The following is a 17,764-nucleotide window of genomic DNA, read 5'->3' on the forward strand; positions in this document are numbered from 1 at the left end:
AAGCCATTCAGGAAGTGCTAGAAAACTGATGACATACTGTCACTTTGTGAACATATTGTTTGAAAGTAGGAAATCTTTTTAGAAAATTCCTTTAACATCTAGGCTCAACCTTTGTGGTCCAAAGATCAGCTAGTGAGAAGAATGCTAGCCTGGTCTGATGAAGAAGCGGCAATAGATGGGCTGCAGCATGGATTAAATTCATGCGTTTATCACCGAGGCTCACAGAGCACACTATGTGAAATGTAAGATGATACTTCAAAGCAGTGCGTGCTATGTATGGAAGAAGAGCATTTATAACCGCAATAAAATGAGACAACTCCTTTGATTTACTAGAAAAATATCCAGTTGGGGAAGCAATTGGATCCAATATGTGACTGTGCAGAGACTAGACTACAGCATGAATATTTGCACATGGAGTAACACACGCAGATCAAGCAGACCCTGCACCATGTCTGTTTGAACTTCCAGACTCATGGGTATCCACTGAAGTTTCTACTTCTACTTACAAATGTGCTGCCATATATTGAACTACTCTGCCATCAAGTGGTCAAAGCGTGTGCTTGCAACCAATTCAGACAGACATCCAAAGGATTGGATGGATGGATGGATGGATGCTGCACCAGGCTGAAGACAATATCAAGGCACATGTATTTTCAAACACAACAGGACTGCATAATTCAAGTGATGACACATACACTGATTCATCGGAGCATGTCAGTATCAAAATGAACTCACCCCTTTCACGTCTTTCAAATCTCCCTTCACCAGGGAGTCCAGGAAGAAGTTAATGTTGTGATGCATACTCTGCAACTAAAAAAAGAAACATTCCATTAAAGAGTGTTACCAGGTTAACAGAATTACCACCCAAGCTGCACCCTCAAGGATTACAGTCACATGAACCATGACCTCAAGTTTCCCCACCACATGCTGCCAGTATACTCTGCTCATATGGAAAAATGAGTGACAGAAATACAGAAAAAAACAAGAAAAACAGCCCACACGTGTGTAAAATTCAGACTAAACTTAAACATGGGATTGCAATCACCACATTCCTTTAGGAAGTCTATCACACGAAGAAGCTGTTGTGACCCATATATCATTCATTTGACAGTATGCCTCTGTGATGAAGTTCCCCGTCTGACCCTGTTGGTGCTTGATGGGGGCCTCAAAAGGGTTTGGGTGCCATCACAAGCGATGTGATGATGGGCCTGGCGGGTGGGGGGCACTATTTGGAGAATCCATGCCACACATGGAGGGCAGGCACATTGCAACTGTAGATGCTCATGCCCCTTTAAAGAATTTGGGGAGCCGTGGCCCCACGCAGCAGTCAGTAACTGCATGCTCTTCTCTCCTTGTAGAAGTGCACAAACAACTCCTAAATCGACCCAGGTAAAAAGGGGGACCCGAGCTAGCCTTGGATATCTGAGAGGCACTGGGGCCAGCCATCAAGCAAGGGCTCTACTCCCACTCCCATACAGTTGAGAACAGATAGAACAAGTGTGTCCACCCAAGAGTGCAGGGCTGAGTAGCCAGCCCCTAGTCCCACCTCTGGAAGCCATCCTCAGGGGCAGGACCCAACACACAAGTTCATATATCAGCGACCTTAAGGGGAAACTGGGAATTCCAAGATGGGGAAGACGTTTCTGCTGTTCTGCAGACACTAGAGACCCACTCAGGCCCAGAGAACTATGACAAGTTCCCTACAGCAAACTAGCACACCTGAGAACCGTTAACCCCGACAGGCAGAAGAGGGGACATCCATGAGGTGGAACCAGCCATCCTAAGGGGTCTAAGCCACGCCCAGAGTAGGAGCCAGCCAACCAATCCCCCTCCCATCTGCCACCTCAGAGTCCCATCACACCAAACAGAGGCTGAAAGCAGGGGCCCGAGCCCAATAATAAAAAACAAGGCTCAGTCAGTAGCTGGTGAAGTTATGAGGAGGATCTAATTTTTTGTTGGCTGGTTAGGTGAAGAGGAGGAGAAGGATCTGGAGAAACGAGAGTGGGGAGAGCCCTGGTGTCTGGGGAGAGCAGGAGATAGGAGGCTGGAAGAGAAAGCCAAAAGGCTGGGATAAGGAGGCTGAAGGCGAGGTACCAGGAAGCTGGGCAAAGGCATACCCTGGAGGTGGGGCATTAAGAGGCTCAGTGGTCTGGCAGAAGGAAGTCCCAGGACATGGGAGAGATAGTGGACACTACGTGTTATGTGACTAGCACCCGAAGGAGTAAAGAAGATGCCCAAAGAAGTGAAGAAGATGTGAGGGTTAGAGAGCATTGCAGAACGTGTTATGAGAGAAGTGCCCAAAGGTTGAGGAAGGGGCCTTAAAAGGTGAAGGTGAGAAGGAGAGTAGATGGCTGGAAAATACTGACAAGAGGTGATTAAGAAAAGAACAGAAGATCTAGGAAAGGGTAGCAGAGTTTGCATAAGAGTTGTTGAGAGATGAGGAGATGACTGTAGAAGTGGACCATTAAGTGGTCGGGGGAAGTATGGAGCAGAATATGGCCAAAGAGGAGGTGGTGGGCCCAAAGACCAAAATGGCTACATCTAAGATGACAGAGAAGAGATAGGTTGGGGCATATGGCTGGGGGAGCAGAGCCCTGGGAGAGAGCAAGGCAGTGAGGCACACAATAAAAACCATATCCCAGATTTAGTGCAGCCTCGTGACCACTTGTGGCTGTGCCAATTGCTGGTAGGCCAGCCAATTAAAGCCCCACTTGCACATCTCCAAACAAGCTCCATTCTGGAGCGGAATCCCGGGTGGAAGCTCAGCATTTTTAAGGAAGAGTAATTGTGCGAAACATGGTGAATGGACCCTTAAAAGCGTAACTGACAACCAAGGACAAGGCACTCCCAGAGAAATGTGGGAAAAAAGGTAGGTGAACCTCTTAGGCACCCACATTGCAATTTTTGTTTGCCTTGTTGCATGTGGCCCTGTGAGAAAAGGGTCAAAAGGGTTGTTAGTGGGATCGAGGGATAGGCAGATGCGAAACCTGTGGGGTTGCTGGGTACACATCCGAAGTATCAGTGTCTCGAATGCTGCTCTTTTCCTGGATTTGGCAGTAATACTTGGGAATATGCATATCTGGAGGGAAGAGCCAAAGTGCTGATAAATTACACAACTCTGAGTGCATGTTAGCTGCTGATGTAGGGGTGTATAGTAGCGCTAAACAAGGGAGCTCATCCTAGCTTGATTAATATTTGATGTGGTAAATGATAGGCCTGAGGCAGCCAGTTGGGGGATTTTGGTGTGTGTAGTGCAAGTAGTGGGAGATTTTAGAAGGGACACAAATGATTTTGTTGGTCTATTACAGGTTTGCGGTACAATTCATTTGATGCGATTTCAGTTGCGTAGAGTCCAACCCGAATAAATCCATTCTCCATTAATCGTGCAGATGAGTTGCCTGTGGGTTCCTAGTATGTTCACAGAGCTTTGAAGTGAATCCTCTGTTTCATAAGGAGACAGCAGGGCATACAGGGTGCTGAGGGGAAATGTTTGCATCTTTACAGTCTCAGCAGTAGTCTGGGTGTTGGGCATTGTACTCCATGTTCTGTTAAGTCCATATTCAGAAAGTACAAGGTAGAAGTTATTGGCCTAGTCCAGTCTAAACAGCATTAGGTGCGATAACTGCCATGTGTCTGTCTGTGCGTGAAGGTCAGGTAGGGCACGATGCTTCAGAAAATACGGAGCTGGAAGAAGCAGCTCCTTACAATGGCTTCAGCCTGTGGTTCCAGTCTCTGTCAGTTTGTAAAAGATTTGCCGGCCATGTGCATAGTTGAAGCTTGTTAGGCTTAGGTTGTGAATAGGTTCCAGTATCAGCATCTTGCATATGCTGAGTAGAGTTGAGTGACTGGATCCTTGAAGTAGTTGGCATGTCGATTTGTGAGCATGTAAAATGAAATGGGGCATGTAGGTTAAATGGGGTCTAGGGTGAAAAAAAAGTTTTCACCAGACCGAAACAAAAAAAAGATTGATTAAGAAAGCCTGAATAAAATTGATAACATCGATACTAAAACCCCTCTCACCCGCTAAAAACTCTCTCTACTCATCCCCTCCAGCCCACCACCCGCTCTGCTACCTTGCTCTGCCGATGCCGTCCTTCTCTCGGTGCACAGCCATTTTGGGAATGACAGCTGCTGCATGAGACGCACGAGGGAGAGGAAAGTCGTGGAACCAAGTTAAGTGTTTGCGTGTGTGCATGTGTGTGTACATGTATGTGAGGGAGAGGTGTGTGAATGTATGTAGTGGGAAGGGGGGGGCGCTTCGCAAGTTAAAAAAGAAATGTAATGAATGGTGTGAGTGTGATGGGAAAATGTGGTGCAGGACAGGAGGGGGTGTGAAAGGTGGGCTTGGGGCGTGAACCCCCCCGACCCCCAAATACCATAAAAACCAAGGGTCAGAGCCCAATGTGATACTACGGCATTTGGAAAACGACACCAAAAAACAACCAAAATAAAATCAGTCTTTTTGGTGCTCAGGTTTTAAAATGCAGTAATATCACATAGAACTGAAAATGAGGCACCTGAATTTCACCTGGGGCAGAATTTTAGTAAACTCTGACAGCAAGAGGTTTGAGACTCTGATGTAAATCTGGTATGATTCAGTGCTGTGCGACAACAAAACAAAACGAAAAATGTTGATCTAGCTTTGCATGGTAGCCATACCGTAGCATAGTATACCACACCATGGTACAGCATTGACTGAGTTGCAACGAAGCATAAGATTAACAATGATTAACCCTTAACACTTAAAGGGATGGTCTAGTAAATTTTTTTATTTAAAAAATAGATAGGCCACATAAAAAAAAATACTAGCATTCTCTGTTTTAAAACTTCCTATGTAAAATTTTGAGCTATTCAAGCTCAAAATTCGAAAAAGCAAGCACAGGGGCGCAGCCATTTTGTGAAATGGAGGCCCTCCTGTGCTGGCTTTTGCGGCACTAATGAAGGAAAAGCCAGCCAGCTGTAGTAAACAAAGGCTACCGCTGGGTGGCTTTCCCTTCATTAGTGCTGTAGGCGGAGGACGGGGACCGGAGACCAGAGCAGGAAAGCTGCAGCTCAATCTCGGTAAGTGCTATTTATTTTTTTTACAAAAAATAAGCACTAGCTGCGTTTTTTTTTCTAAGTTTTCCGGGCTGGAGGAGCCCGGAAAACTTAGAAATAAAACCGCAGCTTTAAAAACATTGTATTTATGTTTGCGGTCGCTTTTGAAGCGACCGCAAACATAAATACAACGTTATTGTGTTGGAAAACGCTGCGGTTTTTCTTTCCAAGTTTCTCAGGCTCCTCCGGCTCGGAGGAGCCTGAGAAACTTGGAAAGAAAAACCGCAGCGTTTTCCAACACAACTGCGTATGTTTCTGCCTGCTGTGGCTATCACTTTGGGTCTCCGGTGCTCCCAGGGGAGCACCGGAGACCCAAAGTGAAAGCCACAGCAGGCAGAAACACACGCGGTTATGTTTACATGCCGTGTAGTGTTTCTACCTGCAGATGATTTCCCATTTGGGGCTCTTGGGCTCCCCGTGGGGAGCCCGAGAGACCCAAATGGGAAATGCTAAATGCTGCATTGTCTGCCTAAATCTGCTTTCCCATTTGGGGCTCTCGGGCTCCCCATGGGGAGCCCGAGAGCCCCAAATGGAAAAGCAGATTCAGGCAGAAACAACGCGGTTGTTTTCCGCAATGCCGCGTTGTTTCTGCCTGAATCTGCTTTTCCATTTAGGGCTCTCGGGCTCCCCACGGGGAGCCCGAGAGCCCCAAATGGTAAAGCAGATTCAGGCAGACAACGCGGTTGTGTTGGAAAACGCTGCGGTTTTTCTTTCCAAGTTTCTCAGGCTCCTCCGAGCCGGAGGAGCCTGAGAAACTTGGAAAGAAAAACCGCAGAGTTTTCCAACACAATAACGTTGTATTTATGTTTGCGGTCGCTTCAAAAGCGACCGCAAACATAAATACAACGTTTTTAAAGCTACGGTTTTATTTCTAAGTTTTCCGGGCTCCTCCAGCCCGGAGAACTTAGAAAAAAAACCGCAGCTAGTGCTTATTTTTTGTAAAAAAAAATAAATAGCACTTACCGAGATTCAGCTGCAGCTTTCCTGCTCTGGTCTCCGGTCCCCGTCCTCCGCCTACAGCACTAATGAAGGGAAAGCCACCCAGCGGTAGCCTTTGTTTACTACAGCTGGCTGGCTTTTCCTTCATTAGTGCCTCAAAAGCAAAAGCCAGCACAGGAGGGCCTCAATTTCACAAAATGGCTGCGCCCCTGTGCTTGCTTTTTCGAATTTTGAGCTTGAATAGCTCAAAATTTTACATAGGAAGTTTTAAAACGGAGAATGCTAGTATTTTTTTTTTATGTGGCCTATCTATTTTTTAAATAACATTTTTTACTAGACCATCCCTTTAAACAAATAATATTGAATCCCTTGCTAATATTTACAGCTCACTCCATAGCTCATTGGTGAAGATCGTTAGTAAAACATTGGCTAATTTTATGAGATTCACAAACAAACCCTGCGATGTTGCTTGGACAAATAGACGTACAAAAGCAGCTTCTGCATGAAGATGTGAGCTGAGGAATGTGAAAAGTCATGTTGCTCAAAGTAGCCCTATTGTACATATTCTGCTGCAGGAAGCCAGCATAGAGAAATGTAACATTTGGGATCCGTTTGCAGCCTTGAATCTCTATGGAAATGAGGTAAGCAAAATATGTATTCTCTGGAAGTTTCCAGGGGGTTTGACTATTCAGAGGGGGTGTCTAGAGTGGCATGCAACATCACAGTCAGAAGCAGGCATTTCTTACATGTTCTGTAGGCAAACATACATTTTACCTGCAGATCACAAAAGAAAATGTGTTTTTTATTTTTAAATGGACACTCCAGGACTGTGTCCAGCACCATGTATGTATATAGCTAACTCTGCCACTGCCCCAGCCCTCTGCGGCATGCCCCAAGAATCCTGTGTGTCACCAACATTGTGCAAAATATTCACTAAGCCTCTATTCGACCGCCTAGACGAACTTGGAGTGTCATTCACCAATTACGCGGATGACACGCAGATCCTATTGCACCTCTCGGGAGACTACGACAAAGACTCTACAACACTCAATCTTTATCAAATGACCCAATCTTGGATGGCCCAACATGGAACTCTGTCTAAATGACAAAACTGAGTTACTATTGGTTGGCACACAAACAAGCCTCAAAACACTGGACCCCAGATACAAATTATTCACAATAGACAGGAACACTATCGCCGTCTCAAAAGAAGTCAAAACCTTGGGAGTATACCTTGACTCCTCATTAAACTTAACCAGACAAGTCAACGCAACTGTCTGTTCAGCAGCCTACACGGCTAAACTCATTAACACATGTAGACCATACCTCTCACCCGACAGCTGCCTGACCTTAGCCAGAGCCCTCATCCTGTTGAAACTGGACCATTGTAATGTTTTACTGGCTGGCACCTCAACCACTAGGATTCAAAAACTTAAAGTCACACAAAACAATTACCTCCGTGCTACCTTATGCTCTCTTCTGGGAATGTTTATCTCTGAAATAAGACGCAAAGCACAATGGCTGCCCGTCCAGGACAGAATCAGATTCAAAACGTTGGCTATAAATGTCTAACCAACACTGCACCCAAATATCTCACCAACCTGCTCACCCCAACACAATCCAGAAAGCATACACGCGCTACAATAGCTCACCTTCTCACTGTGCCCAAATTAAAAAGAACTAAAGCCAGGGGTCGTAGTTTCCCAGTTGTAGCTGCAAAAACCTGTAACACTCTCCTTCTTGCCATCAGATCTGATTCATCCCACTCCTCATTCTCCAGAAAACTCAAATCGTGGCTCCTCACACTGTAGTACACAGTAAATGCTCTTCTTCCATATATAGCACGTACTGCTTTGAAGTATCAGTTTACATTTCACATAGTGTGCTCTGTGAGCCTCGGTGATAAATGCATCAATGTAATCCATGATGCAGCCCATCTATTGCCGCTTCATCAGACAAATCTAGTATACTAGTACACAGTAGTACCCACACCTCTGCTGCTAACCACCTCATTGCATGCTGTATAACTATCCTGATACACTGTACCTAGAATGAACACTGAGAACCCTCATATTGTACACTGTAAATTGGATATTTAACCTGTATATATTGTAAACTCGGTAAAGACGCACCTGTAAATTGTATGACCGTATCACATGTTGCCTGTGGTAACACTTGTAAATATTTTTGACCCTGTATTTCCAGCGCCCAGATACCTACGGGTTAGGCACGCTTTACAAATGCTAAATAAATAAATACATAAATAAATGTGGCTCTTTGTTTTTGGAGTTGCTGGCTTTGTCTTTCAGGCCTCTTAAAAAAAAAAACAAGGGGTACACACTTTGAGCAGTGACCCTAAATAAGAAAGAATAGGAGTAACACAATTTGTCTTTCTGGAATTCTATGCAATAATTACTAGACTCATTAAATGTTGATTTGATTTTGATTTTGTTAATTTGTAACACGCACCGGTGTATTGCTCGCCCAGAGTGCACGGACAGTCATTAATCACCAGCGCAATTGCAGAGCCAATACTTTGAACGCAGGTAGACGACGCAATGACTCACAACCACATGCACGCTTAGAAAATAATGAGCACTTATACGGCTATTTATTCAAAGCTTGGAAGCAACAAGTGATAACAGAGAAATAAATCATAGAAAAGACAGAGACTTCAAAAGAAAATACATCACTGTGGGCGTAACTGAATCCCTCATCTCGCCAGAAGTGGCTGGAAGACCCCGGTAACAGCCAGGCTGAGAGCACAACAGCCCACAGGTATGCCGGACAAAGGCGTCCCCCTTCCGACTGAGGTCTTTGTACTTGTCCCGTCTGACAGTTGAGGGGTTCCGCATATATGCACTCCTCAAAAAGGGGTGGTAATTTCTCGAACCTTCAGGCAATGCACTTGCGCATTGATGGGTAACTGTTGGTTGCCAGCTGGGTCAACCGACAGTAACCTCAAGGAGCAAAGCGCTTCCCTCTCCTAAGAACAAACGCCACGGAAAACAGTCCCATAACACATAACAAGACATAACAAAACCAGGTTTCCCAGCAGAATGTCCTTGACTGCATACCAGTTTTGGAAAACATGTTTTCTTCAGCAAAGTAAATTCAGCTCTCAGCAAAGTAAGTACAGCTTTTCACTGAGGCATGGAGTAAATATCCATTATGGCTCTGAGTGCCCCCAGAATACACTGCGCACCAGCGCCATGTTTTAGCTCAAGCATAACAACCGGACAAATTTGATCGTGATTGGGCGCAGGTATAACATTTAGAATTAGAACGTGCCCCAATCAAGTTCGTTATATGAGGCAGCTATAAGTCAGCTCAAGGTCAGGGATTCTAGCAGAACAAGTAGGTCTTCAACGCCCTGTGCAATGCCGTGAGAGTTGTAATCTCCCGGATTTCTCTGGGTAATTTATTGCATGCTCTTGGACCGTAGACTCCAAATTCACGGTCCCCTTTACTCACATACCTAGTGCGAGGTATCTGAAGCAGATTGTTATTTCAGGCACCCTTCCGGGGGTGAGCCACTGATTTAGTCAGTTCTTAAACACCTCATATTCACCTTTCGAGTAGACTAAGCATCCATTTCGGACTATGGATTTTGCTTTTCGCAAGTTGCAGTTATAGCATGCTTTTTCTGCCATTGTCTCTGTTACAATCATCACACGACATTCCATCTCGGTGTCCTCAGTCCATTCAGGCTTGACATGTGGCCAACTTTGCACCAGACCTGCAGATGAACTGGCCCGCTGTTAAATCTCAGTTACCAGTTTAATGGTATCCACAACATAGTGTAATTGGTTCAGCGCTTTCACAGTATTATGGACAGGAGACTGGGCCGGACTTGTGTAAAAAAAGATTCAGGGAACCAAAAATACAAATAAATTCAAGTCACTTCAAGTTATTCCAGACGTAGTTGTTTTGATTGATTGATATTTTATTTCTATCGCGCTCGTACACAAGTGTTTCAGAGTGTGAACACAATAGTCCATTCATCATCCAACGTTAATAATAGACACAACATCTAAATTAATTAAAAACAAGGCAAAACACATTAACCAATTAATTTAATTAACTTTACACATCTTGTCCTCTGAGCCCACGCTCCGAATAAAAACTGAGCACCCCGAATACCACTTGAGGGTATATTGTAGAGCAAACGACATTAAACTTTTCGTAACTGAGCGCATTCCTGAACTTCTCAGCAGAGAGACTAGCCAGGACCATCTAATTGCTCCATATAAGTTGGAGATGCAGATCAGCTGGCTCTCATCCCCCTTAGCCCTTCACGTTACAACAGGCTTCCAGTCTGCCTCACCTCTGTTTCGCCCTACAAGAAACAACAGGTAGCCTAAATGTAACCTACAATACTTTTATTTTGAAGGGCACCAGTGACATTATTTCGGTGTCACCAGGGGTCGCAGCTGCGACCCCCACTGTCTCAGTTGCTACCCCTAAATAATGTTTATTTTTAAATGAGACCTCCTGGGATGTGTCCAGCAGCATGTGGCTCTTTGTTTCTGGAATGACTGGCTTTCTTGTTCCGGCCTCTTTTAAAGAAATAAAAAACAGGCGGTTCCACCAGTGTAACACTTTGAGCAGTGACCCTAAATAAGAAAGAATAGGAATAACAAATAGTCTTTCTGGAATTCTATACAATAATTGCTAGACCCATTAAAGGTTTATTTTAGGCACACTCACTGATTTAGTCTGTTCTTAAACACTTCAAATTCATGCAGACAAAAACGATATGTATTTTGCTTATTGCAAGTTGCAGTTACAGCATGTTATTTTCTGCTATTGTCTCTGTTGCGCTCATCACAAGACATTCCATCTCAGTGTCCTAGGTCACTTGACAAAATCCATGTGCCTAAAGGTTTGTGTACAGTGTAGAAATGTTTGACCATAGCACATCAAGTGGCCCTTGATTTAATTGTGCCACAATGAATGCCTTGTTATAATGTGTCTATCTTTCCTACCTATCTGGCATGCTGTTTGGGATGTTTGTTTCCGTGTACGAGGTAACAAGTGCCCAGAGTATAGGATGCCGTGCAAGTGCGCTCCTTTCCCTGTGCTACTCTAAATTGCACAGTTATGAACCCTCCCAATGGTATGTATTTTGCCACCCTCTGAAGCCTGAAAAGTAGATCCATGCAGGCTTGACATATGGCCAACTTTGCACCACAACTGCAGATGAACTGGCCTGCTGTTAAATCTCAGTTACCAGTTTATTGGTATCCACTACAGAGTGTAATTTGCTTTCTGACTTTGAGAGCATTCAGACATGTAATTGCTCATTTTAATATAGCAGGTGAGATAGCTATAGCTGGTAAAATAGCTCAGTGGTTTGAGCGCTCGCTGCTGCGATGTGTGTGTGATCTGCATGTTGCAAGTTTGAATCCTGGCAAGGCCAACTCAGCCTTTCATGCTTCTGGGTTCTATAAATGAGTACAACACAGGTTGGGTGATATTGTATGCATATTTGTTCTATATAAAGCGCTTAAGCATAAGTGCTATATAATAACACATCATCATTTGGCCTTGGACGCCTGCTTGCATTCACAGTAATTTGGTAATATGGGCCTATACACACTGATATTAACCATACATATGCTGATTAATTCTTGTATGAAATGTATATCACATTACAGTGATATCCTGACCATATTTATCATAGTGTACTTAGAAACAATGCTATGTAATGGCACTTCCTGTTTTGTCAAGGGGTGAAAGGTTGTGTTCCATCGCTTCCTGTGAAGTCTCTTCGGGGTGGGGTCAAATTACACCACTTCCTGTGATGTCATTAGAGGTCAAGGGCCATGTGATGTCACTTATGCTACACCTGGCATTTTGGTAAAATGACGTCCTTGAAGGATATGTCAGTCAGTGACAAGACATCCATGAAATCAATAACTAATAGATATTTCTGTCCACATTTAGAGCCAAAGATGGCCAACTCCACGAGGAAAGACCGACATACAAGCAATCATCTGTTTGTTCTCTGAGAGAATTGACGGAGGAAGAGACAATTTGGAAAGCAGTTTTTAGATCATTGTCTTAAGTATGTGAGCAGTACAAAGCGTGGTTGAATGGACAGGCGAGCAATTGAGGCCTAGCCGTTTAAAATCATGGTTGCTGTACGCCAATGGCAAAATGGCACATGTTTAATGGCAGCCTTATGTTGAGATCGTACAGATGAAGTTCAAGTATAAAGTGGCATGCACCGATTTGATTTGTTATACGCTTGGTGAAGAAATAATTGAAGGTGGACCATAGAGGCTGATGTTTTGGGCCTGCAGGTGACAAAAGTTTAGGCAGCTGGGTCGAGGAGGCAGTTAGTCCTGCATCGGCGAGGGAGGGGATTAGCATATCAATTGTATATGCGCTCCAGATTAGGTTACTTGGTTTGAAAGGCAGCCTTTATAATACTAAACATGCGTCTTGCTTGTGGAGAACCATACGGCTAAAGGCGATTGGGCCCGGCAAGGGGAAGCCTCTGTTCTCTGGAGTAAAAGGTTTGTTTGTTTTGTTTTATTCGCATTTATATAGCGCACAACAGCCCAAGGACATCGTGGCACATGTTACAGTACAAAGCTTAGTTACTTAGTTACATGGTCATTAGCAATATATATACAGGTTGCAATATAGTTACATAGTCAATAGCAGTATATATACAGGTTACAATATAGTTATATTACATTTGTGTTATATTACAATATACATGGCAGAAGTGGAGGAGGCAGTCCTCCACTTGCTAGTTGAGGAGAGTGGCCTTGAGGTTGTTGCGGAAGACAGAGATGGAAGTTTCCGCTCTAAGGGTGGCAGGGAGTGAGTTCCAGAGTTTTGGTGCAATATAGGAGAAGCCTAGACCTCCCGCTGTGGCTCTCTTTATGCGTGGTATGTGTAGCTGGTTGGTGTACTGAGCTCTGGTGGGGCGAGTGGATGTGGTCCTTGATATTACTTCAGATAAGTATGCTGGAGCGGTTTTGTTGATGCATCTGTGAGTGATGGTGAGGTCTTTGACCTGGAGCCACCGTGCTTCACGTCTGGCGTGGGATATATGGTCTCTTCTAGGGATCCTCATGGCGGCTCTGAGGGCATTGTTTTGTGTGGTTTGCAGTCTGTGAATGTTTTTGGCGGAGGTGCCAGCTAGGAGGGCGTTGCAATAATCGAGTTTGGCTCCTATAGTTGCTCTAGCTATGGACAAGCGGTTGGTGGTGGATAAGTAGGGTTTAATGGCATTGATGAGTTTGGTGCTGAACGCTGATGCAGAGGCTGTGGCGCAGACTTGTTTGTTCATCGATAGATTTGCATCAATGTGAACACCTAGAGTCTTGACAGAGGATGATACGGAGATGGTTGAGTTGTCTATGTTGAAGTTGTTGTATTGGGGGCTTAGTTTTGATAATGTGTTTGTCTGGGCCAGGATGAGAATTTCAGTCTTCTCTCCGTTAAGACAGAGGCCATTGATTACCATACCATCCAAGCTTGGATAGTGGCATAGATATTGTGAAGGGCAGTGGCGTCTTGGTGATAGAGTCCCGATAGAGGTAAAAGTACTTGAATGTCGTCTGCATAGTTTGCATATGCAACACCCATGGAGTGAAGTAGGTCGAAGAGGGGTTTTGTGAAGAGGTTATAGAGGGTGGGGGCTGTACAAGATCCTTGGGGGACACCGCAGTTTATAGTGGTAGGATCTGCGTTAGCTGTGTCACAGTAGACCTTCATGGCTCTTCCTTCAAGGAAGGAAGTGATCCAGGATGCTGCTTGATTATAGAAATGGGCTGCATGGGTGAGGTGGGTGGTGAGCGTTTGGTGATCTACCAGGTCAAAAGCAGCTGATAGATCAAGAAGGAGGAGCAACGCAGGTTTGCCTTTGTCCATGATCTGTGAGATTTGATTTTTTTTTTTTTTTTTAGGTATAATAAGACGGATTCTGTTCCATTCCCGACACGGAAGCCAGATTGTCTTTTGCCTAGTATGGAGTTAACTTCTATGTATGATTGGATCTGGATGTGAGCTGCTTTGTCCAGGATTTTTAGGAGGAACGGGACTGTTGTTATCGGTCTGTAGATGTTGGGTTGCGCTGGGTCAAGTGTGGCCTTTTTTAGAAGTGGCCGCACCTAGGCTTCCTTGAGATTGTTTGGGACAGTTCCTGTTTGGAAAGATGCGTTAATAAAGGCAGTAATCAGGGGTGCTAGGTCATTGGCGCATTCCTTGATGATTTTGGGAGGGCAAATGTCTGCTTTGCAGAGGGATAGTTTGAGGTTTTTGATGAGATTAAGGATATCAGGTTCAGTGACGTCTCTGAAGGAGAATTGAGCGTGATTGAGATTACTACGCTTGTCTTGTGTAGGGTGGTTGGTTTTTTGGTTTGGGAGGGCTTTCCAGTGGTTTTGGATTTTGTTCTGGAGGAGTTTTATTTTGTTGAGCATGGCGGACTGAATGCTGGCACACCAGGCTTTGTTTTTAGTTATCTCGTCAGCGGTAGCCAGAGGAAAGACTAATTCATTAAAGATTGCGAATAGTTCTTTAGCTTGGGAGTTGGCCTTTGAGATCCTATCATTGAAGGAGTTGGATTTTGCTGCTAAATCGGCTTTTTTTTTAAATTGGAGGGCTATTTGTTTGAAGAGGCTCTTATTTAGATCACTCGGGTCCGTTTGCCAGTTTTTAAGCGACTGACGCTTTTCAGCTCGGAGGGTTTGGAGTGCTTCCGAGAACCAAAAGTTGCAGTGAAATGATTTTTTTTCCTTCTTGCTTTCAAGTGGGGCTATAGAGTTTATGGCATTGGTGAGAGTATCATTGAATACAGCTGATAGTATATTTGCGTCCTGAGTGAAAGGTGGTGCTAGGCAGGGGCTTTTAAGGTGGGGAAGCAAGTTGTCTGCGTTGAGTTTTTTAGAACTTCTTATTGTTGCAGGTGGTGCGTGGGTGAGAGTCTTAGGTTTAGGGTTGGGTGGGATGAGGAATTCGATGTATGTGTGGTCCGTCCATGGTAGGGCGGTGTTTGAGGTAATGTTGGATGCACAGTTTTGATCCATGACCCAGTCAAGGGTGCGGCCTTTGGAGTGAGTGGGGGTGAGGACTCCTTGGGAGAAACCCAAGTCTGCGAGTTCTTTAGCTAGGGTTGCAGCTGATTTATCCTTAGGATCATTGTATCCTAAATTTAAGTCTCCTAATAGAAGGATTTTGGAGGACTTTTTAATGTTGTTGCTGAGTCGATGGGAGAGGTGCTCTTGGAAGTCAGCTGGGAGTCCAGGAGGTCTGTTTAGGATGTGGATGTTGATTTGATTATTGGGGGAGAGCGTAAGCTTGGCTGATAGGATATCAGCATTACCACCCCATGTACTATGGTCTGCTAATCTAATGGATAGTGAGTCTTTGTGGATAAGGGCGACTCCCCCTCCAATCTTATCACATCTATCTTGCCTAAGGATGGTGTAGCCTGTGGGTAGGGCTAGTGCGATGGCTGGGCAGGAGGCATCATTGAGCCAGGATTCGGTGATGCATAGTAAGTCCAGATTAAGTGTGGATAGTAGATCATTTATCTCGAGGGCATGTGCAGGTAGGGAGCGTACGTTCAGTAGTGCACATTTAAGAGTTGGGTGTTGTGCGCCTTTGATGTTTTTGTTTGTACTAGTATGGGGTGAAGTGTGCTTGTTGTGGTGTGTGGTAGTGAGGGGCTTAGTGCGAAGTAGTGTAGAGGCAGGTTGGGGTGGTGGGAGGAGAGGGGCAGGGCCTATGCTCATCTTAGTGTGGGGTAGTAGTGCAGTGCGGGTGCCTAATCTGGTGTTTCTATTCGTGATGGATGTGGGTGAGCAGAGTAAATACCTAGGAAGTGATCGATTTCTGAGATTGTGGAGTCTGGTGGCTAGGCTAGGTGGTCGAGACTGTGTGATGTTGTAGTCTGGTGCTGCGGCATGTGAATTTAGTGCCGGGCGCTGAGTGAGGTATGCTTGGAATATGTGCGGAGGCATAGAGGCCATTATAGTGAGGGCTACAAGGATGGCTGTTAGGCTGGCTGAGCGGAGTGTGGCAGGGAGAGTGCGGGAGAGTGAAACTGCTATGATTGGGAGGTGCACTCTTGGGCATCATGATAATGGAGAGTGGTTGTGTGTGTGTGTGCAGCTGGTATGTGACAGATGACAGGGGGATCGTGCAACTAGTGCTAGGTAGTTCAGAGACAGGTCACAAGTGGGTCACGATTCAACAAAATACAATGCCTGAATTCGATTTTCTAAGTGGGACAGGCAGAAGCTAAATGGTGGCAGGGCATAATAGGTGGTACACAAAAGACTGTTCTATGGGGAACAATTATCAAAAAGGCAAGGTTGCCCTTAGTAAGTGATCAGGTTGAGGAAGCCCAACAAGGACGCTAGATCGGGAAATGTTCTGCCAGATGGCAACCACCCATCAGGTGATAGGTTGCTTGGAGAGGGAAAGAAAACTCTCGTCGTGGTGACTCAAGCGCCTATTGGCTGACATGAATGATTCCAGGGCATCGGGATTTTCATTTGCTACCTTTATTGACCCAAATGTCTCAAAATCCCTTTCATGCGGGTGGTTGTCAAAGTAAAAACGTTTTCTAAAAACAGGGTGATATAGGTAATCACAAAGATGGTTTGTTTAGAAAGGAAAGGGTCACTTTTTCCGCACTGGAAGTGCTAAAAACCTATCTGATACTAGGTTGCGGTCTTTAGTATCTTGATATCCCCTCCTTGTTTTGGAGATATCATGAGATGTTGTGGAGGGGCCACAACAGGTCAGGTCGACCGGTTTCGATGGTTATATGCAGATGAGAACCATCTTCTTCAGGAAGAATGATTTCTTTCTTTAGTGGCACAGTAACTCGCTATCCTTGTAGATAGGACAGCATACACAGCCCGAGCAGGCTTCACAGAATCCTGGTGTGGTCAAAACAGCATGGTGGAGGCGGTGTAGGAACCGCTGAAAAACCTCCAAAGCAATAGGAAGTGCCGCAGTGCTGCTTCGAAGCGTGGAGGCTGTGTGAAAATGCGTCGGCTTCAAAAAGGTAGCAGTTCAACCAAATACAATGCCTAAATTCGATTTTCTAAGTGCGGCAGGCAGAGGCTAAATGGTAGCAGGGCACAATAGGTAGCCTATGGCTGCACAAGAGGATACATTACAAGAGGATAAGCAATACTGGTAAATGCGCTAAATAGTATAGTGAGATATTATATATCAACAATAGACCAGGTGATAGCAAGCAATTGTCCAAAGTCAGTGAAAAGCAGAGGCACCCACGAGGCGTACCGCATGAAGGGATTAGGTGGACAGGTTAGGTTCTGGGGAGGTGTGGGCAAGCTGCAGGGTCAGGGCAGGCTTACCAGAAAATGGGCAGAGTCCTTGGCCCAGGCCTCAGGTGCATCCGGACAGGCTCTAGACAGAAAAAGATCCTTGTGATGAGGATCCTTTGGATGAGGGGGCCGGCATTCCCCTGCGGGCAGAGTGCAGAGTTCTGCAGAGTATCACCACAAGTGGGGGTGACTGGAAAACATCACCAGCGCATTAGTGGAGAATTGCGCAGCATGTTTCTTTTTAACTAAGGCAGAAAGTAGGTTGGCTCACCATGCACTGTGATGAGCAGGTCAGCCATGTGACTGGGCGGATGCCACAGAATATCATTGGCAGCTACAATGTCAGAGGGTACTGATTGGCTCAGATAAAGGACTATTAAAGCTACAAAGGAAGAAACTGG

At 45.1% G+C, this 17,764-nt stretch overlaps 1 protein-coding gene across 1 annotated transcript in view; it reads right to left on the bottom strand.

Moving 5' to 3' along the window:
* Nucleotides 1–17,764, bottom strand: part of LOC138581134 (arf-GAP with SH3 domain, ANK repeat and PH domain-containing protein 1-like) — a 1,625,721-nt gene that overhangs the window by 1,130,831 nt on the left and 477,126 nt on the right. Inside the window, exon 4 of the mRNA XM_069652230.1 lies at nt 736–810. Coding sequence (XP_069508331.1) covers nt 736–810 — 75 coding nt within the window. The remainder of the gene's footprint in view (nt 1–735; nt 811–17,764) is intronic.

Source organism: Ambystoma mexicanum, chromosome 3p (genome assembly GCF_040938575.1).
Source record: "Ambystoma mexicanum isolate Mex_15411 chromosome 3p, UKY_AmexF1_1, whole genome shotgun sequence".
In the NCBI taxonomy this organism is placed as follows: Eukaryota; Metazoa; Chordata; class Amphibia; order Caudata; family Ambystomatidae; genus Ambystoma; species Ambystoma mexicanum.